This window comes from Epinephelus lanceolatus, chromosome 10, assembly GCF_041903045.1.
Source record: "Epinephelus lanceolatus isolate andai-2023 chromosome 10, ASM4190304v1, whole genome shotgun sequence".
Classification (NCBI taxonomy): domain Eukaryota; kingdom Metazoa; phylum Chordata; class Actinopteri; order Perciformes; family Serranidae; genus Epinephelus; species Epinephelus lanceolatus.
In genome coordinates this window covers 3,819,702-3,843,909 of record NC_135743.1, presented here as the reverse complement: position 1 = coordinate 3,843,909, position 24,208 = coordinate 3,819,702, and the positions used below count along the sequence as shown (strand labels likewise).

Here is a 24,208-nt window from a genome sequence, read left to right as displayed (position 1 = left end):
GTGTGTGTGTGTGTTCCCATACAGTAATAAAGCTCTTTTTTTCTATGTTCTCAAAGTTACACACAGTTCAGAGAACAATTTACAGGAAGATAGAAACAGACAGACAGCTAGAAAACAAGGACGACAAAGATGGTGAAATAATCATTTAACTGTAATGTTCATACAGAGACTGAAACAACAGAGGTGGGGGACTCGACACTGATGAAAGACTCGACTTGACTTTGACTCGGTTTTCATGACTTGAGACTTGAATTTGACTTGAGACAGATGACTTGACTTTTTTATTTAATATTTGTATTTTTAGAGAGGAGAAGTTACTTTTGTTTTTAAAATATGATGATGCATATATCGCAGCGGGGGAGGTCCCACCAGCTGTTATTCATGTCCACACTACTACAGCTTTCTCCTTCTACCCACAGCTCTGTCCTCCTGTCCACAGCTCTGTCCCCCTGCCCACAGCTCTGTCACCTCCACAGCTCTGTCCTCCTGCCCACAGCTCTGTCACCTCCACAGCTCTGTCACCTCCACAGCTCTGTCCTCCTGTCCACAGCTCTGTCACCTCTACAGCTCTGTCCTCCTGCCCACAGCTCTGTCACCTCCACAGCTCTGTCCTCCTGTCCACAGCTCTGTCACCTCTACAGCTCTGTCCTCCTGCCCACAGCTCTGTCACCTCCACAGCTCTGTCCTCCTGTCCACAGTTCTGTCACCTCCACAGCTCTGTCCTCCTGTCCACAGCTCTGTCTCCTCCACAGCTCTGACCTCCTGCCCACAGCTCTGTCACCTCCACAGCTCTGTCCTCCTGTCCACAGCTCTGTCACCTCTACAGCTCTGTCCTCCTGCCCACAGCTCTGTCACCTCCACAGCTCTGTCCTCCTGTCCACAGCTCTGTCACCTCCACAGCTGACCTCCTGCCCACAGCTCTGTCTCCTCCACAGCTCTGTCCTCCTGTCCACAGCTCTGTCTCCTCCACAGCTCTGTCCTCCTGTCCACAGCTCTGTGTCCTCCACAGCTCTGTCCTCCTGTCCACAGCTCTGTCACCTCTACAGCTCTGTCCCCCTGCCCACAGCTCTGTCTCCTCCACAGCTCTGACCTCCTGCCCACAGCTTTGTCACCTCCACAGCTCTGTCCCCCTGCCCACAGCTCTGTCACCTCCACAGCTCTGTCCTCCTGCCCACAGCTCTGTGTCCTCCACAGCTCTGACCTCCTGCCCACAGCTCTGTCCTCCTGTCCACAGCTCTGTCTCCTCCACAGCTCTGTCCTCCTGTCCACAGCTCTGTCACCTCTACAGCTCTGTCCCCCTGCCCACAGCTCTGTGTCCTCCACAGCTCTGACCTCCTGCCCACAGCTTTGTCACCTCCACAGCTCTGTCCTCCTGCCCACAGCTCTGTCTCCTCCACAGCTCTGTCCTCCTGTCCACAGCTCTGTCTCCTCCACAGCTCTGTCCTCCTGTCCACAGCTCTGTCACCTCTACAGCTCTGTCCCCCTGCCCACAGCTCTGTGTCCTCCACAGCTCTGACCTCCTGCCCACAGCTTTGTCACCTCCACAGCTCTGTCCCCCTGCCCACAGCTCTGTCCTTCTGCCCACAGCTTTGTCACCTCCACAGCTCTGTCCTCCTGCCCACAGCTCTGTCTCCTCCACAGCTTTGTCCTCCTGTCCACAGCTCTGTCTCCTCTACAGCTCTGTCCTCCTGCCCACAGCTCTGTCACCCTGTCCACAGCTCTGTCACCTCTACAGCTCTGTCCTCCTGCCCACAGCTCTGTCACCCTGTCCACAGCTCTGTCACCTCTACAGCTCTGTCCTCCTGCCCACAGCTCTGTCACCTCCACAGCTCTGTCCTCCTGTCCACAGCTCTGTCTCCTCCACAGCTCTGTCACCTCCACAGGTCTGGCCTCCTGCCCATAGAAACAGAAATGAAAGTGGGTAATATACACAATAGATTTAAAAATATATTTAAACAGAAGATGATTAACAAATGTAAAACTGAAGTATGAACACCAGAGTATAGGTGAAATGTGTTTGGGATATTTGGGCAGACAATAGGCCTATATAATGTTTATATAATGTTAATGTATAATGTTCTGTCAGTTTTTTGTTGCTCCGTATAATTTAAAGGGAGCTGACAAAAACAACGAATGTTAAAAGGGTAAGTGTCTAGTGTATTGTCTATTTACCAGTATATTTGTGTTTTATAAGTTGGAAAATGACCGAAATAAACGAAACTAAACTAAACATCGAGAACACATTACTCATTTTAGAATTCACATTCAAATTTTGCTTTTAGTTTTTAAATCTTTGAATGGACTGGCTCCTGACTATTTATCTGATATGTTGGTCAGATACACTCCCTGTACATCCTTAAGATCCAGCCATCTAGAGGAGATCAGACTCTCTGATTCAGTAGACTGCTCCAAACCTATCTTTTTTGCTTGCATTTCTGTATTATTTTTATTTATTTTTTGTTAGTATCAAATCGAAATCGTATTTTTTATGTGTGAGAGTGTGCAATTGTGTATTTGAATCTTATTTTCTTTATCTTTTATCTGTCTTTTATCATGTAAAGCACTTTGAGTTGCACTTGCTGCATGAACTGTGCTGTACAAATAAAGTTATCCCTAGTATCAACAGAGAGGGCGGTAATGCGGACTTCCCGTGTTGCAGCCACCATTAACAACAAGAAGAAGAAACGTCATCAGTCATTGGTCCAATCAGTGGAGTGGCCGCTGCTGTAATCCCCGCCCCCTGCAGAAACCGCCATCATGAAATTAAAAACAAGAAACTGACAGATGAGACGCAATCAGCCCCCTGCTGCATAACAAGGTAAACTTTCCATAGCTTCTTTGATAACATGAGCTAACTGGAGGTTCGGGATATTTGGCGGCATTCATGTTGAGGTTGCTGCTTCGCTTCGTCAGTGTGTAAACGGGTTATATCGGTATTTCTGTCTAAACTGAGTGAACGTCACTGACATTACGGCAGCTAACGTCAGTGTTAGCAAGCAGTGGCTAACGTTAGCTGCATGGACTAGCAAACGTTAACCGCCTGGTTTGATTGTTGTGGCTGGAAAATAGTTAACAACGGCTAACAAAGCAACAAACGCCGGAGTGACGCTGAAGTGAATGTGAAAGTTGTGATTGTTTAACCTCTGAGCGTAGTAACGAGCTGACTTAACACGCAGTAGTTAGCTAACAAGTTTGTAGGGCGTAATGTAAAGTTAAAGCGCGCCAATCCGCACGGACGTTCATTGTGGGTATCAAGACAGCACCAGTGTGGACAGCATGAAAGACCAGTGAAGTAGAAACACTTAGCCGAGTGTTTCCTAAGAAACACACAAAGGTCTGCGACTAGTATTTACTTCCAGATACAAGTTGGGATTCAAGATGAAGTCCCGCTTATTTTAAGTGGATTCACGGGTCAACCTCATCTAGTAGTGCTAGCTAATCGTTTCTGTCCAAGCTGCCAGACACTGTTGAGAATTCAGTTGTTTTTATGGACAAACACTCCTCACTGGTTAAGGACTTGTTCACAGTGCTAAGTTTCTGAGTGGAGGAATTATTTGAAGCCTTAATTACGGTTCGGCATACATTTAACACACCAAGCATAACGAATTTAAGACCAGTTTTATGCTGTTGAAAGACAGAACTGCGCCCATTTTCAATATTCATACATGTTATTAAGACAGTCCAAAACATTAGTAAACATGAACAACTCTCTCCCAAATCCACAAACTAGAGTGCCTAAACTCAAATGTTTGATGTCGAAGAGTATAAAGTCGGGACCACCTTTACAGATAATGCTTTTGGAAAGATGTTAGGGGAATGCTCTGAGTATATAGGTGCAGTTTCAGTTTCACTACTGAATTCAATTCAAATAAACACAAGAAGTTTGTGCTCTAATAAAAAAAAAAAAAAAAAGGGATCAGCACTCAGTGAATAATCCTCCTAAGCCCTATGATAAGCTATTATGGCAAGGCTTAACTATACAGACCCGTGAGCAGTGATAACTAACATGTCTTTGGGGTCATCGGGTGGGAACCTCCTTTCACCGGTGTTTCGTCTAGTTAGTCCCACGACACCTCCAGGAGGCTAGACAGTGATCTCTGGCGTCCCAGAGACACTCCCCTAATGCCAGGTCTCACTGCTCCCCACACTAACCGAACAACCTCCTTTACCTTACCTATACTACCACAGAGGAGGTAGACCCAGGGAAGGAATCCTTGTTAGGCTATCACACTCCCCCGCCGGGTTAGGCTGTACAGTCTACCTCCCCAGGACGAGCCCTCACAACAATGACACCTCCAGGAGGCTGGACAGTGATCTCAGCCCAAACAGCACTGCCACCTTCAACCAAGCCCAGGCTCCGTTTATGCGAGCTCCAGGCAGAAGCAATGCTGATACTACCTTTACTAGCACATTCACCATACTCTATTTCACACGCTACATAGCATAACTACAATGTAAGCTAAAGTTAAAGGAGATAAATGAACTCACAGGATCAGCAAACACACTCACTTTGCAGCATGGTCTCAAACAAAATGGATTCAAATAGGCCACTCCCACACTTAAATAACCTTCCTCTTCCTGGATCTCCTTCTTACTTACACATGGCTTTCTCAGCCCAAACAGCACTGCCATCTTTTTATTTATTTTATTTTTATTTATTTAACCTTTATTTAGCCAGGTTAGTCCCGTTGAGATTAAGAATCTCTTTTTCAAGGGAGACCTGGCCAAGACGGTCAACAGCAAAAACACAAAGTTGCAGACAGAGACATACAGGGAGAACAAGTACAATTCACAAGCACTAAAATTTGCATAAAGAAAAACTACCAATAAATCAAAACGAGTGTTTCTGGGAGTAATTTGAACAAACAGTCAAGCTAAAAACATCGACATCCCATAGAAACTGCTTCCAAGTCTTTCAGTTTAGATTTAAAAACATGTAACGACACGAGCTCCTTCAGTTTTAAATCATTCTGCAACAAATTCCAGGCTGAGGGTGCAGAATACCCAAAAGCCCTTTTCCCAATTTCAGTCCGAGCATTTGGGACAGAGAGCATAAAGAGGTCCTGAGAACGCAGTGAATACTGCCCGGTGTTTTTTTGCGTGATGAAAACACACAGGTAATATGGAAGCAGACCAAGAATTGCCTTATATATAAAGGTGTACCAATGTAGGAGCCTACGGGTCGCCAGGGGGGGCCATCCTACCCGAGAGTACAACTCACAGTGATGAGTCAGTGCTTTACAATTTGTAATGAACCTTAGGGACGCATGGTAGGCTGAGTCAACCATATGGAGACATTGAGCAGAGGCATGCATGTACAAGAGATCACCATAGTCTAATACAGGTAAAAAAGTTGCAGCAACTAGATGCTTTTTTACATTAAAAGAAAAACACAACTTATTCCGAAAATAAAAACCCAGTTTTAGCCTCAGTTTTTTCACCAGGTTCAGCACATGATGTTTAAAATTAAGGGAGTCATCGATCAAGATACCCAGGTACTTGTACGAGTTAACAACTTCTATCTCCTTTCCACCAACAGTGACCACCACAGGTACATTTTGTAACCTAGCCTTTGAGGTGGTAAACAACATAAGCTTCGTCTTATCTGCATTTAAAACGAGTTTCAGCTCATGCAGTTTATCCTGAACAACCACAAAAGCATTTTGCAAGTGCTCAACTGCCAGTGCAAGAGATGCTGCACAGCAGTATAAAACAGTGTCATCAGCATAAAAATGGAAAGTAGCATTTGACACATTTTGACCCAGATTATTCACATAAATAGTGAACAAAAGTGGACCTAATACAGAGCCTTGTGGCACACCTTTGTGGATCGACACAAAATCTGAGCATAGACCATCGTACCTAATGCACTGAGACCGATTACTAAGATAGTTTGAAAACCAAGAAACTGCTTCTTTTGAGAGACCTGAGTTCAGAAGTCTAAGTTTTAAAACATCGTGGTCGACTGTGTCGAAAGCTTTGGACAAATCAAGAAAAAGTGCTGCACAATGTTGCTTCTTATCAAGACCTACAGAAATGTCATTTACCACCTTCAGTGCAGCCGTGATAGTACTATGCTTTTTTCTAAAACCTGATTGATATGTTGATAAAATATCATTGGTGTATAAAAACTCCTTTAGCTGAGCACTCACAAGAGATTCAAGAATTTTAACCAGTACTGACAAATTAGATATTGGCCTATAGTTATTTAAAATACTTGGGTCTCCCCCTTTCAATAAGGGGAGGACAAAGGCAGATTTCCATATTCTTGGAATTTCCTTAGTCAGCAAAGTTAGGTTAAAAAGATATGTAAGAGGCTCGGCCACAAAATCGGCTGCCAATTTCAAGAAATAAGGATCAATCAAATCAGGTCCTGAAGGTTTTCTCGGGTCTAGTTCTTTTAGAGCCCTACAAACTTCCTGTGCAGAGAAAGGCACAAAGTTAAAAGACTGACCGACACAGACAGACACATCAGTACTGGGTTTCACAGACGCACTGCAAGCAGAGTCAAACAGGGAGCCAGTAGCCACAAAATGCTCATTAAAACAGTTCAAAATTTCCATTTTGTCATGAATAGCAACAAAATCCTTCATAACAAGGTTGGGCACTGTTAGGGAATGATTGCTGACAGAAAAGGACTTTATGGCTTTCCAAAATTTCCTTGGATCATTTAAATTTTTTGTGGTGACAGACAAATAGTATTCTGATTTTGCTTTCTTAATAAGAGAGGAACATTTGTTTCTCAGTTGTCTGAAAATAGTCCATTCAGTAGCAGAACCTGTTGCCCTTGCCTTTGCCCAAGCCACATTACGTGCATGAATAAATTCAGTTAGTTCAGGGGGAAACCAGGGGTTATCACGCCCCTTAACTCTGTATCTTTTAAAAGGTGCATGTCTATTTAAAATTTGTGTAAAACCATCATTAAAAAAAAATGTCCATGCTGCTTCAACATCAGGGATCTGCTCTATTCTACTCCAATTAAAATTGAACAAATCTTCAACCAAACCCAGGCTCCATACATGCGAGCTCCAGGCAGAGGCAATGCTGATACTAGCTTTCCTGTCACATTCACCATACTCTATTTCACACACTACATAGCATAACTACAATATAAGCTAAAGTTAAAGGAGCTAACTGGACTTACAGGATCAGCAAACACACTCACCTTGCCGCATGGCCTCAAACAAAATGAATTCCAATAGGCCACTCCCACACTTAAATACTTCCTCTTCCTGGATTTCTCCTGACAGGAAGCAGATCTCTCCACCTGATCTCAAGGAGTTATGTGCCCCGCTTAGTAGTTCCCCCTGCTGGCCCCCAGCTGACATTATTTCTTCTGTAATAGATAAACTGGCTGCATTTAATTGCTTCATCTGACATTTCCCTCACTGTCTTCCTCAAATTCTGTCCCCGCACTCCGAGTTCCCCCAGGAGCGAGACAGTTGATCTTGCTATGAATCCCCTACACCCCACTTCCACTGGACAAATCCTAGTCTTCCATCCTCGCTGCTCAGCTTCTGCTCCTAAGTCTGCATATCTAAGCTTTTTTCTTTCATAGGCTTCTTCCACTGAGTCTTCCTCATGGAACTGTCAGCTCAATGAAATAAACTATCTGTTGACTCACTGACCACAACACTAAGTCAGGCCTCTGCCTGGTACAGACTATTTCCTGAGGAACAACAAGCTTTCCCCCTAAATCTACTTGCATTTCCCAATCACAAGCACCTTCTAGGCGGCCACACCCTTGCCTCCTCACTAACTTATCCCTTCTGTATTTCTCTCCCTCACGGACAAACTGAATTACTAAGCCCCTATCCTTAACACCTTCTGAATTCACCTGTCTTCGTTTCCCTTCGATGCCTGCAGCTAAACATTTCAACACCTGATTATGTCGCCATGTATATCGGCCTTGTGACAAGCTAACTTTACAGCCTGACAAAATATGCTTTAAGGTTGCGGTACGTGAACACAATGGGCATGATGGGTCCTCATTTACCCACAGTTTTAGGTTCTGGGGGGTTGGTAACACATCGTATGTAGCCCCTACCAGGAATCTAATACGATTCTCCTCCATACTCCACAGGTCCCACCAACTAAGCTTCCTCTTCTCTACACTTTCCCAATTCAACCACTGTCCCTGTTTAGCCTGGGCCACTACCTTTGCACCCCTTACTATCTCTTCCTGTCTGCGTATCTGTTCTACAACCAGCTTTCTTTTATCTTTGAGGCCTGCTGTATTCCATACCGGTTTACCTGAGCCAAGCCCCAGGCCTCCCCGGCCAAACTGAACATTACCTACAATCTCTGCATGTCTAAGAGCTGCCTCTGCCTCCTGAACTGCCGATCTTGGGTTCCACTTCCTCCCCTTGGTTGGATTTGGAACCACGCTCCTAACTACCACGTCCTTACTCCCAGATAACAAGAGCTCTGTCCTGACCTTGGTACATTTAAATTCCTCTGTTAAACTAGATACTGGCAGCTGAAGTATCCCTTTTCCATACAATGCAACACTACTTAGGCACCTAGGAGCGCCCAACCACTTCCTAATGTAGGAGCTAACCGACCTTTCCATTCTCTCCACAACAGATATTGGAATTTCATAAACTGACAATGGCCACATTAACCTAGAATATAGCCCAAATTGCAAACACCACAACTTCAACTTTCCTGGAAGTTCTGATTTATCTATTCTATCCAATCCTTCAGCCACATCTTTTCTAAATTTCACCACCTGTTCCTTATCATTCAACTCTACATTGTACCACCTACCTAAGCTCTTCACTGACTTTTCCCTAATTGTTGGGATGTCCTCATCATCTATGACAAACTTCCTATCACTTAACTTCCCTCTACATATCGAGATGCTTCTAGATTTACTAGGCTTGATTTTCATGCTGGCCCACTTGAGGTTCTTATTTACCTTCTCTAGTAGCCTCTTTGTACATGGCATTGTTGTGGTCACCAGTGTCATGTCATCCATGTAAGCCCTAACTGGTGGAAGATGCAACCCATTCTGCCGTCTCTCCCCACCTACCACCCACTTAGAAGCCCTGATGATTACTTCCATTGCCATAGTAAATGCTAATGGAGAAATTGTACACCCTGCCATGATGCCTGTTTCTAGCCTCTGCCAACCTGTTGTGAAACCTGCTGTACTTAGACACAACCTAATATCCTGAAAATATGCTTTCACTAAGTTAACAACTACCTGTGGCACTCTGAAGTAGTCAAACGCACTCCAAATGAGGCTGTGCGGTACTGAACCAAACGCATTTGCAAGATCTAAAAATATTACATGTAGGTCCCTTTTGTTAATCTTCGCTGCCTGAATCTGGTGCCAGATCATGCTAGTATGCTCTAAACACCCTGAAAAACCTGGTATTCCTGCCTTCTGCACCATGGTATCTATTAAGCTATTCCTTTCTAAGTAGCTAGCTAGTCTCTGCGCTACTACACTAAAGAAAATCTTCCCCTCCACATTCAAGAGAGAAATAATCCGGAACTGGCTAAGGTCCACAGACTCCTTCTCCTTAGGAATGAGGACACCCCCTGCCATACGCCATGCTCTTGGTATAATTTGTTTTTCCCAAACTATTCTTAGCTGTTTCCACAAAAATTTAAGGGTATCAGGCGCACTTTTATAAACCTGGTAGGGGACTCCATTAGGCCCTGGGGCCGAAGAAGCCTTTGCACGCCTGACCACCTCCTGAACTTCCTTCCACCTAGGTGGCCTGACATCCATCTCATGCTCTATCCCTCCTAATGGAGGGATATCAGGTGGGAAACCTACTATCCTATTCTTCTCCAAATCTGAATACGTGTTTCTCAAATATTCTTCAACCTCTAACCTTTCTGCTTTAAGCTGCCCTCCCTTTTCCTGGCTGAACAATCCTTTAACAAACTTAAAAGGGTCCCTGAAAAAACCTGTCCTAGCATATTCCTTCTTCCTCCTCTTTTTCCTGAGATGCTCCGCCCTTCCAAGAACTGCTAGCCTGCTTCTCAACTCCTCTTGCAACACCTTAATTCCCTCCCTTTCTTCTTCTGTAGCCTTTTTCCACTGCTTTCTTAACTGTCTCCTTTCCTTGACTAACTTCTCTATTTCTCTCTGCCGCCTAGACTTACCTGACTGTACCCTCTCACTCCTCTTTCTCTCATGCACCCCAAACCTCTCTACACCATATGAATACATTATATCTCCCATCTTTTCTAACCTTTGTATTGCATTTCCTCTAAGCCTACTCAAGATTACTGACAAGTCTCTATTAACTATCTCCCATTCTTTACTGTCATTTGCTCTAGGCCATCTAACTCTAACCTTTTGCTCCATGGTTCTTTCTCTGGCTAGCATACTGGCCTCAGTGTCACCTGCATCCTCTCTTACTACCCCCTCCTCCTCAGTGGCAGCACTAGTAGTGAGAACACTACAATAAAATTAATAGAAACATAAAGTTCATTTGGGTATAGAAAAGAAAGACAATGTGGGTCCACAAAATCAGACTCCAGACACAAGTTGGGGTTGAGTTAAAGATAAATTCCTGCTTACTACAAGTGGATTCACGGGTCAACCTCATCCAGTAGTGCTAGCTAATTGCATCTGTCCAGGCTGCCAGACACTTGAGAATTCAGTTGTTTTTATGGACAAACACTTCTACCAGATTAAGCACTTATTCACAGTGTATAGAATTATTTGAAGCCTTAATTACAGTTCGGCATACATTTGATACACCAAACTTCACGAATTAAAGACCAGTTTTATGCTGTTGAAAGACCTTGAAAATGCAAGTATGTTGACTTTGAGTTAAAGGAGGACTGCGCCCATTTTCAATATTTATACATGCTGTTAAGACAGTCCAAAATATTAGGAAACATTACGGCTCTCTCCCAAATCCACAAACTAGAGTGCTTAAACTCAACTGTTTGATGTCGAAGAGTATAAAGTCAAGAGCACCTCCACAGACAAGGCACCCAGGGGAATGTTGTAAGGGACGTCTCTGGTTTCTGGTTTTGAGAGAGAATAGCTCATGTTCACTAATATTAATTCAATTTTCCTAGGCCATGGAAATAACATATTGGAATTCTTAATTTGGGTGGTGTTCCCCTTTAAACCGACTTAGTCAAATGAAGGTTTGCACAGGTTGCCTAGTTTTAATTAAATTGCTGATTCCTGAATGTATACATGACGCCCTCACCCAAGCTGCATATTCAACCATTCCCACAGATTAAGATAGTCGGGTGTGGGGGGATATTTTTCAGTTATTCAGCATATAAATACAGATCTTTTAATTAAAGAGTATAAACTTTTACTCACACATTTATTTCTGTGCATTCATGGTTGTTAATAATTTCATGTCTGGATATGAGGCTCCATAAACACATGTGAGCGTCCATGTAAAACTCGCCTATCACCAGATCAGCATGGAGGTATCAGAGTGATATAAACATGTTCACCTTTCTCCTGTAAGGATTGATCGGAGAGACTGAGGCAGTGCAGATATGAGCGACCCAGCCGAGGAAGCGATGGACAGCTCTGCAGTGTCAGAGGAAGAAGTGGAGGACCAGCAGGAGACGTCACAGGAAGACCAGTCGAGTTCGAACAAAAGCAGCTCCAAAATATCTGGTAAAGGCGTTTACTCCTTCTCTTCAGTCTTCCAGTCACCAACTAAATTCTTAACTGACCAAATCCGTCTGTGGTCATGAGACAAGTAGGTCTGCCCCAGACTAGGAATTTTCCCAGTCGGCCAATAGTCATCATTTAGGGCCATTAGTCGACTAGTCGCCTGCATGTTTACAATATTTATTTGATTATTAAAATATATATGTTGGGTGGGCCAACACAATGGTTTGAGTTCAATGTCTGTGAAAGAATAATATAAGACCTATATTTTATCTCCAAGTGCACGTCACACACTGAGCGAGCCGCCTGTTAATGACGCTGTGGGCTAATGGGCATGTAGCTACTTCCATGTTTCAGATGATACGTCATGTTTGTAGTCGACCAATGAAGATGAGTTTATATATCACCTTGGGTTCGTCCTTCACCTTCTCAAAATGATCCCACACTTTGGATTTCCTGCCCGACATGTTATTAACTAGCCTGTGGAATAACCGCAGGTACCAGCCCTGGAAATTAGGGGCCATACACATGCCGTGTCTTTAACCGCCTGGAAAACGGGAGGTCGGGTGCTGGGCGCTACTCTTGTGCTCTGGGACACAGTCACACATACACACAGTGACAAGGCTAACTGTTAGCATTGCAAAGCTAGAGTCGAGTTGTTTAGTTGTCAGTGTGAGATTAACAGCTCGGTGTTGGATGTTAACTGCTGCTGCGGGGCTTCTGCCCAAGAGGCAAAATGTGATAAGTAATGATGATATCAAGTTGTGTTAGCTTGTGCTAAGTGGGCAGACAGAGCAGGAGGACAGTGGCTCACAGGGACGGTCTCTCAGCGCTACATCAAACGGCATTACCAGCTGATCGACAGTAATGAGCTGTTGCTGCCCCTCAAACATCACAAATAAATTCTAATTTTGTTGAAAAAACTGAATGCTAATGGTAATACGCTCAGCATTTGAGACAGCATCACAACAAGCATTGCAATGGGTTTTTTTTTAAAAATTCAGTGAAATCAGGGATCTCAGGCTGCAACAATCCCTAAAATAGCCAGCAAAATCCTGGAGGGACTGACTGAGTCTTGGATTTTACTGCATGAGTGGTGTGACAGTATGTAAAGGGATGTTTTGATATAGTTTTCAGTTGTTAAATGTGGTCCCCAATCAATTAATACATCAATATGTTTCCCATTTTCCGTGGAGGCATGCAAGAAAAACAAAGTTTTCTTCACGAATTCAAGGTGACACGGCACGATTGATGGATTTACTGGTGGTTTCGTGGGTGAAGTATTCCTTTTAAAGGTGGTCGCTGCAACATTTACTCTATTGATATATTCAGGAACAGGATTTTTACTCTTAAATGAAGAAGTAACGCTGATTTATTTTTCACTGTCATTCTCACTCTGACCTTGCAGCTGTAGGTGAAATCATTGAGGGCAAGCGAGCAAAGAAGACAGTTGAGAGGCTCGATTTTCAGGCACCGAAGCAAATGGAGAAGCTCAAGATTGGAGATGGTAAATATTTTATCTATGACAGACACAACTTTGGTTTTTATTTTTGAGCATTTGTCTTTTAACAAGCTTTCCAAGCACATGTGTATGAAAACTGTCGACTTGTTTAATTTCAGGTAGCGGAGATAAATTAGGTGACATTCCTCGCACCGGCTACCAAATCAGCAAGATGAAACCAGCTGACCTGAAACCTCTGCACGCCATCCTGTTCGACAGACCAGGAAAGGTAGAAACATCTGGATGATTTGTAATGAGCCAACATAGAGACAGAGACATGGGTTCAGTCGAGGTGAAGTTTAATAATTGTGTTTTGTGAATACTTAGAGATTGATGTAGGCTGCATCAGGGAGGAGGAGAGGGACAGGTTTTTTAAAGCTTGATATATTTCTTTTCTGTCTTTCTTTATTTCCTTTTTATAAGTCACCAACTTTGAATTAAAACCTGCTGTAAACAAAACCACACAGAAAGTTACATTTTCAGTGAAGCAGAGCACAATAACTGTTATGACATCACTTTGTGTGTTCTTTTATCAGATGGCCACAATAAAGAAGAACTTGCGTCTGTTTAACGGCTTTCCTTTTGACGCGGACAGCGAACAGTACACCAAAAAACGAGACAAACTCCTCAAGTAAGTTTCTGAGACACTTTTCCTCTTTAGTTATCACAAGGGATGTCCTGATCACATTTTGACAATTTGTTTTTGCATCCAATCCGATACCGAGTCCGATCTGATACTTTGCAAATCGTTAAGAAAGAAAACAAAAAAAAAGAATGCATCCAAGTTATCCCATAAGGTCTGTTTATCTTGGCTGTGATCTTTTTGGCTTTATTGTGGTCTGGGGAAATTTCTGTTTCCTATTCAAAGCCTCCGCCAATGTTGGTTGGTTCTGTGGCTTTTTACTTGCTGCCTCGAACTCGGCATGCTGTGATGGATGTTTCCTTTCCAGATGGTGTTGCAAATTGGTTGTGTTGAAAATGAGCTCTGTCTTTTCCCCCTCGCGAAACGCTAGACTTGCACATTTTACAAGTGGCTGTTGTACTGCTTCGCCTTTCAGTGTATAAAAGTTCCATGTTGCTGACATTTTGCTAATAAATTTTAAAAATCATCAGGGAACAACTTGGTTTCAGGGAATATTTTTTGCCTCCGTGCTGTGGTCAGAGATATTATGTTTTCAAGTTCTCATGGGCGCAATATCTCAAGAACACCTTGAGGGAATTCCTTCAATTTTGGAAAAACGTCCACTTGGACTCACTGATAAACTAATTTTGGTGGTCAAAGGTCAAGGTCTCTGTGACATAATGTCCTGCTTAAAACACGTCTCTGGCCATTACTTAACGTCATATCTCAGGAAGAGAAGGGGAGACATTTGGTCAGATACTGAATTGGTGACTCTAATCTTGGGTGCCCATCTTGACACTGTGCTGACTGTATAGATCTCCTGTGCTGCTGGGGGGAAATGTGTGTGAAGCATCAAAAGATGCACTGTGCTGCTGCAGTAGCTAGGAAAAAAGAAGTATCTGATTAGGACTCTGTATCGGCCAACACTCAATATTAAATGACTCGGATTGGGACAAAAAACATTGATTGACAGAACAAAAAGAAAACTTGATGGAAACATTCCTACAGATATTAAGTTGTATCTGACTGTGAAGGAACGACTGTTTTCAGAGGAAGAAAGACCTCCATGGTGAAGTGCTGTCACGCTGTCTTTTCTTTGTTTGCAAATGCAGGAGTTCAAATTTTACCAACAGCAAGCTGAAAGTCGTCTGTGGAGTTTTGGATCTGGAGAAGAAAGGGACCCACACAGATCTGGTCGACAGAATCCTGACTTTCCTCATCTCACCGAAGAACAGCGGGAAGGTGAGCAGTGAACTCAGTGGCTTTAATTTCCGTCCCTCTAGATTTAATGAATCACAGTTTAAATACGGGCAGTTTTTACTTTATGATTCTGTCTGTCTGCCCCTATGAAGGCTCGAGAGCAGAGGGGATGACTTGGTCCTAATATCTGGGCCTGTATTTATCAAACTGTTAGAAGTGAAATGTTGGACTTGAGTGAAAGATAAAACTCCATCAGTTTCCTACGACTTGTCATAAAAGCTATTCATCATTCTTTTATGACTTTAAAATGCTCTTGAATTTAAGAGAGCTGCAGAGGTCTCTGATGTCGGTTTAGAGTAGATGATAGATGACTGCAGTAGAGACACAGGTGAGAACAGAACCTCTGAGACATGTTCTACGGAGACTGTACAGAATATCATAAATGATTATAATGAGGCCATTTGTATAATTCCAAGTAGGTTAGTTTTAACCTGCATTTCATCTGCATTCATTCGGGAGCTTAAAATGTTGGCTTTGAGTTTGTTTGCTCTTCTCCATGCATCCTGTCTACATGCAGTGGTACTTAATTACCCTTATTACACATTTCCTCTATCATCTCGTTCACGATAATGCAGGTACATTTTTTTTAATATTATATGAAAAATTTATATTGTGATACTCGCGATATTTCAGCTTGTTGACATGTTGACGTCAAACTGTTACCCACGGCAACAACAAGCATGCTGAAAGTAAAATTATTAGCGAAGAGGAGCAGCTCCAGTAGTGTGGAATAAACTGTGGCGTCCTGAATGTTTTATGAGCAGCCCTGGACTTCTCAGACTCTTTGAGTGACTTACCGCTCAGAGGGAACTCATTCAGCGGCTCCTCTGGCAGCAGCACAATGTAAACCTACATGATGCTCACAGCTCGACAAAACACTCCATATCTGTGAACGTGTGATAGTTGTGGTATCATAACAGGCTGTTAGATTATAGCACTTGTTTTGTTGCGATACTATTTTCTTAAATCAATAAAATATATATATATTTTTTTTTTTACTAATTTGTCATATCGTCAAGAATATCAGTATTTCAAAAATCCCCTGAAATATTGTAATATTATTTTAGGGCCATATCGTCCACCCCTAGTGGCCAGTATATCAAATTTCGCACCAGAGCAGCCTAAATACACAAAGTCCAAAATCGCAATGAGTGGTGACAAGTCATGTCATGCCGTTTTTCGACAGGAAAAGTTCAAGGATTACTCGCGATCTTATGCAGAGCCGTCAATGGATACGTAGCTGGTTTATAAAAGATGAGAGTCTCACTCCTACCACTATTTTTGGCTGAGATACACCGCCTAGAAAGTGGGATCACAATTTTCACGTTTCATATGGCTTTATTTGGTGATATTTTATGGTGTTTCTGTGTCATAAACAATATCAGCTATCATAATCACACCTGATTTCAATAAGGTACAATGTTTGAAGCTGGCTGAGTGTTGTTTGATCACTGATAGTACTGTTTTGAAGCCGAGTGACCGACTTGTCATTTGGAGCTCCGCATGGATCTTTTCATGGAAAAAACACTGTAGAATGGTCATACTTTGAGCAGTCTTCTTCAAATTTGAAACAAGTGTTCATTGATAGTGTGCCTACAGCCCCACAGTGTCATTTACCTGCTCAGATGAAGCCACAGACAGTTATTCATCCTCAAACACATTTTTTATTTTATTTTAGGCAAAATCTTCAACTTTTTACTGACTTCAGAGGCCCATTACTCTGTCTCTGTATCACCTAGAGTGTTTCTGACACTCTCACAAGAAACTTCAAAGAGTTTGCTTTCTGGCAAGACCTCATGCATGCATGTAGTCAGAGCGGTTCAGAGGCTACAGTCATTTTAATTTGGGTATGTCATTTTAGGTGTTTTCGCTACAAAATGGGGGTGGAGTACAAGAGGTTAACTTTGTTGTAACTGTAGTTCATTTAATAATTTTGTATTTTAGTGTCTACAGTACTTTGGAGGAGATTTGAAAATATTGAAATATATATCATGTATCACAATATAGCATAAAAATATCAGGATCAAATCAATCACAATTACTGGGGAGATTTAGAGAAAAATGTGAGACTGTAAAGTTTCCTCTCTTTAGGAAGTAGCTGCTCATTAATTCCACTGTTTGTCCTCTGGCAGCGTCTGCCTGTCAAGAAAAAGAGAAAATCAAAGAAGAAACTGTCGGGCGACGACTCGAAGGTCAGCACCAAGAAGAAGAGCAAACCCAAACCCAGGAGCTCGTCGTCTAGTCCAAAGAAGTCCAAAACAGGAAGCAAGTCTAAAGCCATCGTCATGGACTCCAGCAGCGACGAGGATGATGATGAGGAAGATGAGAAGGCAGGGGCTTCAGCTGAGGCTGAGGGATCAGATACAGAGGACAAGCCATCAGAGAAAGAGGAGGATCAGTCTGACAAGTTAGAGGAGTCTGCAGACGAAGAAGAAGAGGAGGAGGGCGACAAAGATGATGATGATGAAGAAGATGATGAGGTGAGGTTGTCAAAACTGGAAACTAGTTTTTCAGATAAATCTCCAAATAAACCAACTGGAGATAAATGAATTATTGATCAAATATATAAAAGGACAAAATCTAAAAAAAACATGTTTTCCCTCTGACCTCAGGCGAGATAGTTTTATCTATCTTATCAATACTACTGTCTTTAATGATTAGTTATCTCTGTAAATAGGTCTTATAGGTCTTTTGGACCTACCCCGGGAAATTTAAATGGCCCTGGGGGCCTTTTAAATATCTGGTTTCAGTACCCGCCCCCAGCACTAAAGAATGGTGAATTCTCACTAATATTTTTACAAGTCAAGTGAAACCACAAGCCAGCTTTTTTCTGTCATGGTTTCCCCAACAGCCAGATAGTGCACAGATTTACATACTGGGAACACAAGTGCCCAAATACTGTATGTATACTCCTGGACTTTATTGAAAGTACAGTAGTACCATTGCCAATAGTGGGATAGTTAGTGGGCTAAAACTGTACATTAGTAGTTGAGGTAGCACGTTGAAAGGCAGATAGTTAAAGTCATTGCCTTTATAGAAGCTCAGTTTTAGTAAGTTTTCCAACTTTTGCCAAGAGGGAACTTTAGATATTGGTCCCTAGATTATGTTCACCCAGTTTCATGCAGATCGCTCAAACTTCCTAGGAAGAGATCCATTTGAAGTGTTTTTCAAAAAATTCAAAATGGCGGAAAATCTGTATAAGCGGAAGTTATGGGTTGTTGAGGCAAATGTGTTCCTCATGAGGAGAGGCATCTCTGTGCAAAGTTTCATGTCTCTACGACATACGGGGCATGAGATATGCCCATTCAAAGTTTGACATTTCAATGGGTTGCTATAGCGCCCCCCTTTGGCCAATTGATGTAATATTGCTTCACTGGCATCCTCCCATGACCCTCTACCACTGTGCTAAATTTCACATGGATTGACCAAGTCAGTGAGGAGAAAAACGTGGAACAGACACACACACACACAATTTTCGTCATTATTTAGTAAGATTCTTAAGAAGGACACTAATCTGTGAGCTGACTGTCTCACTCATTGTCGTCGTTACAGTTTTTAATCCACAAACATTTTCTGTCAGTCTCCCAAATCAAAGTCAGGCAGAGGGAAGTCCAAGAAATCGGCACCATTGAAAAGACAGAGGACGCCAGCGAAGAAGACCGGTCCTCCTAAAAAGAGAGCGAAGAAGGAACTTTCAGCTGAGTCCGAATCAGACGCCGACAGTGAAGCTGATGAGAAGGTAAAACTCAAGTTTAATGCAGTTTGAAAAAAAAGTATAATATTTTTTTTCAAAATCTGATAATGGCATAAATTTAATGGAAGATTATTTAGATTTTATTCATGTATTTATTTACAGATATTCTTGGTTCTTCTTTGTTTAATGTCCAGTGCAGCTTTATCCTTATCTTCAACCTGTGCTCCCCTCTGTGAATTTGATTTTACTTAACTGTCTCAAAAATATCTGACATTTCTTTCATTTTCAAAACAGCATTAACTAAACGACAAAATTATACTACGAATGCCGTGTAATACATCAGACATGAAAAGGAAAAAGCTGATGCATTACAACAAATGAATCCTCTTACAGTCAGTGTTTGACTCAGGTACACTGAGGCTGCTCACAAACAGTATTCTAATTTAATGAGTTGACTGAGGAACGAATGAGTTCCTCAACCTATATAATCGAGCGCTCTCTTCTCTTCTGTGTGATGACAAAAGCTGATATTTTTCAAATAAAGTGTGAAAGGGATCAGAAGTAATATTACCTGCCTTTATCTTGTTATTACAACTGGGTTTTCTTCTTCTTCTTACCTTTTCTTTAAACCTTGGTGAGGTTCAGCTCTCAGATGTCTTGTGATCTTGAGCTGATGTTTGTCTGTTTCACAGCCCAAAAAGAAGAAGTCTGCTCCGGCCAAACCAGCCGCCAAAACCAAGAAGGCTGACAGTAGCAGCAACAGCAAAAACAACACAAACACAGGTGAGGTCAATTTAATCAGGGCTGCTCAGGTGATTCTAGATATTATTTTGAGATTTTTATTGTCAGCAAATTGATAACTGTTATGTTTATGATACTATAGTTCAGGGCTGCCACCTAATGGTCAAAATGAAACTCTGAGGAGCTGCACCTTGTCAAAATAAATCCAAACCTATATGACTGGACCATGTGTGACTTTAATTTGAAAGGACAGGCACAGGAAGTGTCCACGCTCAGCAGTCAGACAGGAGTCAGGTTAATTTCCAGGGCTGGTACCTGCGGTTATTCCACAGGCTAGTTAATAACATGTCGGGCAGGAAATCCAAAGTGTGGGATCATTTTGAGAAGGTGAAGGACGAACCCAAGGTGATATGTAAACTCATCTTCATTGGTCGACTACAAACATGACGTATCATCTGAAACATGGAAGTAGCTACATGCCCATTAGCCCACAGCGTCATTAACAGGCGGCTCGCTCAGTGTGTGACGTGCACTTGGAGATAAAATATAGGCCTATATTAATGAAGGTTCATTAGTATTATTTGCTCACACTTTGTCCAGTCCAGAGGTGCAGCTTTGCCCACTGAGCTTCTCTGAGAGCTGAGATATTACAGCACTAGAGGTGAGAGATGAGTGAGCATGAGGCTGCGTCAGTGATTTATGATAAAACTCAAATCATGTTCCAACTGATAACTTTATTTTATTGAATTAGTCCTTAATAAATGGAGCATGTAGGTTGTATTGTGTTGAAGTTGTTCCTCTTTTAATGTCCCTCCAGCACTGAGTAAAGCCTTTAATCCTTCCATATAGAGGCCTGAGTTGTCTCTAATGTCTGAGAGGTAGTTGACCACAACATTGGCTTTTGTGTGTGTTGAACCTTTGACTGGTAGATGTGATGTTTTTTCTTTTTGACATGGACAATTTCCAAAGTCTGAGGAGCCGTTTTTACAGCAGCATCCCCTCATCTTACTTCGTCCCTCCCTGTCTTTACCTGCAGCAGAGGACAGTTCGGACGACGACGAGCCGCTCATCAAGATGATCAAGAAAGGGCCAACTGACGAGCAGCTGAAGGAGACGGTGCAGAGTCTGCTGAAGGAGGCCAACCTGGAGGAGATGACCATGAAACAGATCTGCCAGAGGGTAAAGAGCCTCCTCCCGTTCACACATGCAGGACTGAAACAGCAGATACTCACACTGACTGTAGACATTCATGCCTGGAATTTTTAATTGTGTATCATATATATATGTTTTTATTGAGAATAAATGAATCACTTATTTTGTCTCTGTGTGTTTCAGGTGTTTGACACCTACCCAGATCATGACCTGACCAGCAAGAAGGACTACATCAAACAGACAGTCAAATCTGTGAGTATCTCAACACACACACTCAACAGAAAAATCATATCTCAGTATTTACAGGCTGAACGGCGATACACGATATATCTCTCTATCAAGTCAAAGCCACGTTTGAGATGTCACAGGCACTTTTATGAAAACAGACTGAGATCAAAATAAAATGCAAAGACGGGGATGTTTTCCCTGTTTGAAAATAAACAGCTGCACAACATGTAAATTAAACATTACATAAAATAATAAACAGCAGGGCTGTACGTTAACTTTTTGCACACAGCACTGGAGCTACAGAGGTTCAAAGGTTTGTAGCTCAGGACACTGAACTATAACATGACCATAAAAGGATCAAGTAGGTTTGAAACAATTAAAAATCTTTGTGGGCGGAGTTAAAAAGTCATTTTCCATCTGTTGGCCTTTCAAATGAATCTAGTGCTGGAAAGTGATTTACATATTTTTATTTATCTAGGCCATTAATTTTACATATGCGCAGAGCATCAACAGAGAGGCCGATACTTTGTCCTCGTCATATACGTCTTGTGTATCAAACGTCTGGGTTGTCGCTGCATTTTGTTTTTTCAAACCCATCTGTCGCCTGCACCCATGCGCTGTCTCAGTGTCACACATTAGACTATAGCTACCAAGAAGAATGGCGGTGCGTGCAGGCGGCGTTCAGCATTAGGGCTGCAACTAACGATTATTTTCATTGTTGACGAATCTGTTGATTATTTCTTCCATTAGTCAACTAATCATTTTATCGAATAATGTGTTAAAATGTTGACGTCTGTCTCTCCCAAAACCCAAAATGATGTCATCTAATGTCTTGTTTCGTACTCACGCCAAAGGGTTGTAGTTCATGGGAGAGTGTGTAAAGCTGCCAATATTTGAATGTAAGAAGCTGCATTAAGAATATTTTGGGGTACTTTTAGGCCCTGTTTAGACGACAATGTTTTCTCTAAAAACGGAAACGTCTGCCCTTTTGCATTTTAGAAAACTTCTGCGTTTATATGACAACATTATGGAAACGATCTCTGTTCACACGGAACTGCAAAATTGAGTAAGGTAAAGCTGCAGTACCGGAGGCTGCAGTTTCAGGACCAGTTATAGGACCGTTTAATTTTCCGAGCAGAGGCTGCAACCTGAAGTTTATTTTTTATTTTTTTTGCTATATCCAAATACTACTTTCTTATTAAATAGTTATAATCAGTGTTGGGCAGTAACGTGTAATTTGATTGATGAAGCCCAGGTAACTATACATTACCATTGCCGGTCCTCTCCGCTACTCTCACCCACACTTGAGCACCCGTCCAGGGAGGGCCGTGGAAACCAGGCCGGGCGGGCTGACACTGTGTATCCCAGAATAGGTGCTCAAGTGTGGGTGAGAGGAGCGGAGAGGACCGCAATGAGGTGGAGTTGCCACAGTAGATCTACACTTTGCTGGAGAAGCGTTGATAAATTCAACAGGGTGAGCAGCACAAACAGAGTTCGCCATTGTTGTTGTGATGGTCGACTTTCTTGCGCATGCGTAGTGACTGGAAGCGTAATGTGCATGTGCGAAAAGTCTCCATTTTCAGAGGGACTGCATATCACAAGTTTACGTGACAACGGAGATGCTGCCGTTTCCAAAAATTGCACTCTGGAACCCGTTTTCAAAACGTTGCGTTTTCAGGCACCCAAAACGCCACTGTCATGTAAACGAGCTGCGAGGAGAGTATGACAGAGGAGAGATGAACACTGGTATGTGTTATGTAACATAACTTGACCCTATATCGATATAAACAGTGTTGTCTAAATCTATATCTTGCTTGAAAGCATGTCGATATATCGTAGTCATTATATTGCCCAGCCCTGTGTCCTGCATGATGAGTCAACGTGAAAACATGACACCAAGAGTTGGACGGGTTAGTCAATGGACAGAAAGTTAATCTGAAACAATTCTGATATTTTTTTTGTCAAATTTAAGCAAAAATATCGTAAATTCACTGGTTTGACTTCATCAAATGTGAATAGTTTTGTTTCGTTGTCTTCTTTGATAGTGAACTGAATATATTTGTTTGTTTTCCAACTGACAGTCGAAAACATTTGACGATGTGCCTTCAGGCTTTGGGAACTTGTGATGTGCATTATCATAGACCGAGCTGTTCATTGAACAGTAAATCTACATATAATAAAAAAAGATCATAAGTTATTGAACTTTAAATATAAAAAATATCCTCAATTGAATGAAACGTATCAATATGTAAAAGTTTTGTTTTTGTAGAGAAGATTTTCCTTGTGTGTATCCTCCTGAGGTCGACTTGTAAAAATGAGGTTCATATTCGTGTGCACTCGTAGAAAACTTTATTTATTGTTTTCTTTACTGTTTCCTCACAGCTCATCACATGAAGATCTGAAGTTGTAATCGCTGCAAAACGTCACGTGGGGGAAACTTCAGACTGAAAAGCTTCCTGTTTTTTTTTCATTAGTTTCATATCTGTTTGTTTTCATACACGACAGTTTTATACATGATTAATTTTTTTATTAATGTGTGACTGTGTATAGACTTTCAGATTAACTCAACAGCGTCATCAGCAGCAGCAGGTTTAATGTTTCCTGGCAAAGTAAGGGTCTACGAGAAAATGAATTTTCAAACAACATCCGTTTATTTTTTACACTTTGAGTCACGAAAAGCTGAATCTTGTTTTGCTGTGTGTGAAGTTTGTAAGTGGACGTTTTGTCGTCATGTTTAGGCAGCAAAAGAAAAAGTCTTTTAAGAATTGTTTTAAATAATGCCAAATCTTTACCTTGACTTCCAGGACGTCACGTTTTTATTTCTGGATTAAGATTTGTAAATATGTTTCTAATCAGGTGAAGCTATTTTTGATTAACACACTTTAACTCATTATTTTGTCAACTCTGAATTTTCAGGATTTTTGTTTTGTTTGTCTCCTTTGGTTGTGTCGCTCCGTCAGACATGGATTGTGTTGAATAATTTACTTACTGACGATTAAAATTGTACCTTTTTGAACAAAGTTGTCTCAGTGTGGTTTGAAGTTTGTGATGACGACGTGCAACACAAGGTCATTTTGCTGAACACTGAGCCTGTGACCTGCAGCTGTCTACATTGCATTCTGCCTGTAAGAAACACTCACAAATGGCTTTCGTGAAACGGGAGGAAATCTCTAAATTTTCTCTGGAAATACGCCGAGCCAGCCAGATCACCAGTTCTTGGGCATCTAAGGGTGTTTTTACACTTGGTGCTTTTCAGCCTTCAGTTCATTTAAAAAGGACTGTATGTAAAAACACCCTAAAAGAAGTTTTACCTGTAACAGAAGTCTCTACACAGTGACTCCTTCCTCCTCTGACAGCAGGTGGCGACATCTCCCTGTAATGTCCGACAGTAAATCC

General features: G+C 42.0%; 1 protein-coding gene across 2 annotated transcripts; it reads left to right on the top strand.

The window, feature by feature from the left end:
• Window positions 1-2,689: 2,689 nt before the first annotated feature.
• On the top strand, window positions 2,690-23,832 carry dek (DEK proto-oncogene). Of its 2 annotated transcripts, none has more exons than XM_033639713.2 (12): window positions 2,690-2,818; window positions 11,463-11,617; window positions 13,023-13,121; window positions 13,235-13,344; window positions 13,652-13,746; window positions 14,850-14,979; window positions 17,130-17,477; window positions 18,578-18,736; window positions 19,384-19,474; window positions 20,472-20,611; window positions 20,768-20,836; window positions 23,195-23,832. In XM_033639713.2, the coding sequence occupies exons 2-12, from the start codon at window positions 11,494-11,496 to the stop codon at window positions 23,204-23,206; spliced, it is 1,377 nt and encodes a 458-aa protein (XP_033495604.1). In that variant the 5' UTR covers window positions 2,690-2,818; window positions 11,463-11,493; the 3' UTR covers window positions 23,207-23,832. The 2 variants fall into 2 exon arrangements, with proteins under 2 accessions (XP_033495604.1, XP_033495603.1); XM_033639712.2 differs by having other exon boundaries at window positions 2,691-2,818; window positions 20,469-20,611.
• Window positions 23,833-24,208: the final 376 nt, after the last annotated feature.

Bases quoted from the DNA above. Each gene is read 5' to 3' on its own strand.
- dek (XM_033639712.2), top strand. From the start codon at position 11,494: ATGAGCGACCCAGCCGAGGAAGCGATGGACAGCTCTGCAGTGTCAGAG. The intron at 19,475-20,468 runs GTGAGGTCAATT...CTTTACCTGCAG, and splicing joins CAAAAACAACACAAACACAG to CAGAGGACAGTTCGGACGAC. The intron at 20,612-20,767 runs GTAAAGAGCCTC...TGTGTGTTTCAG, and splicing joins TGAAACAGATCTGCCAGAGG to GTGTTTGACACCTACCCAGA.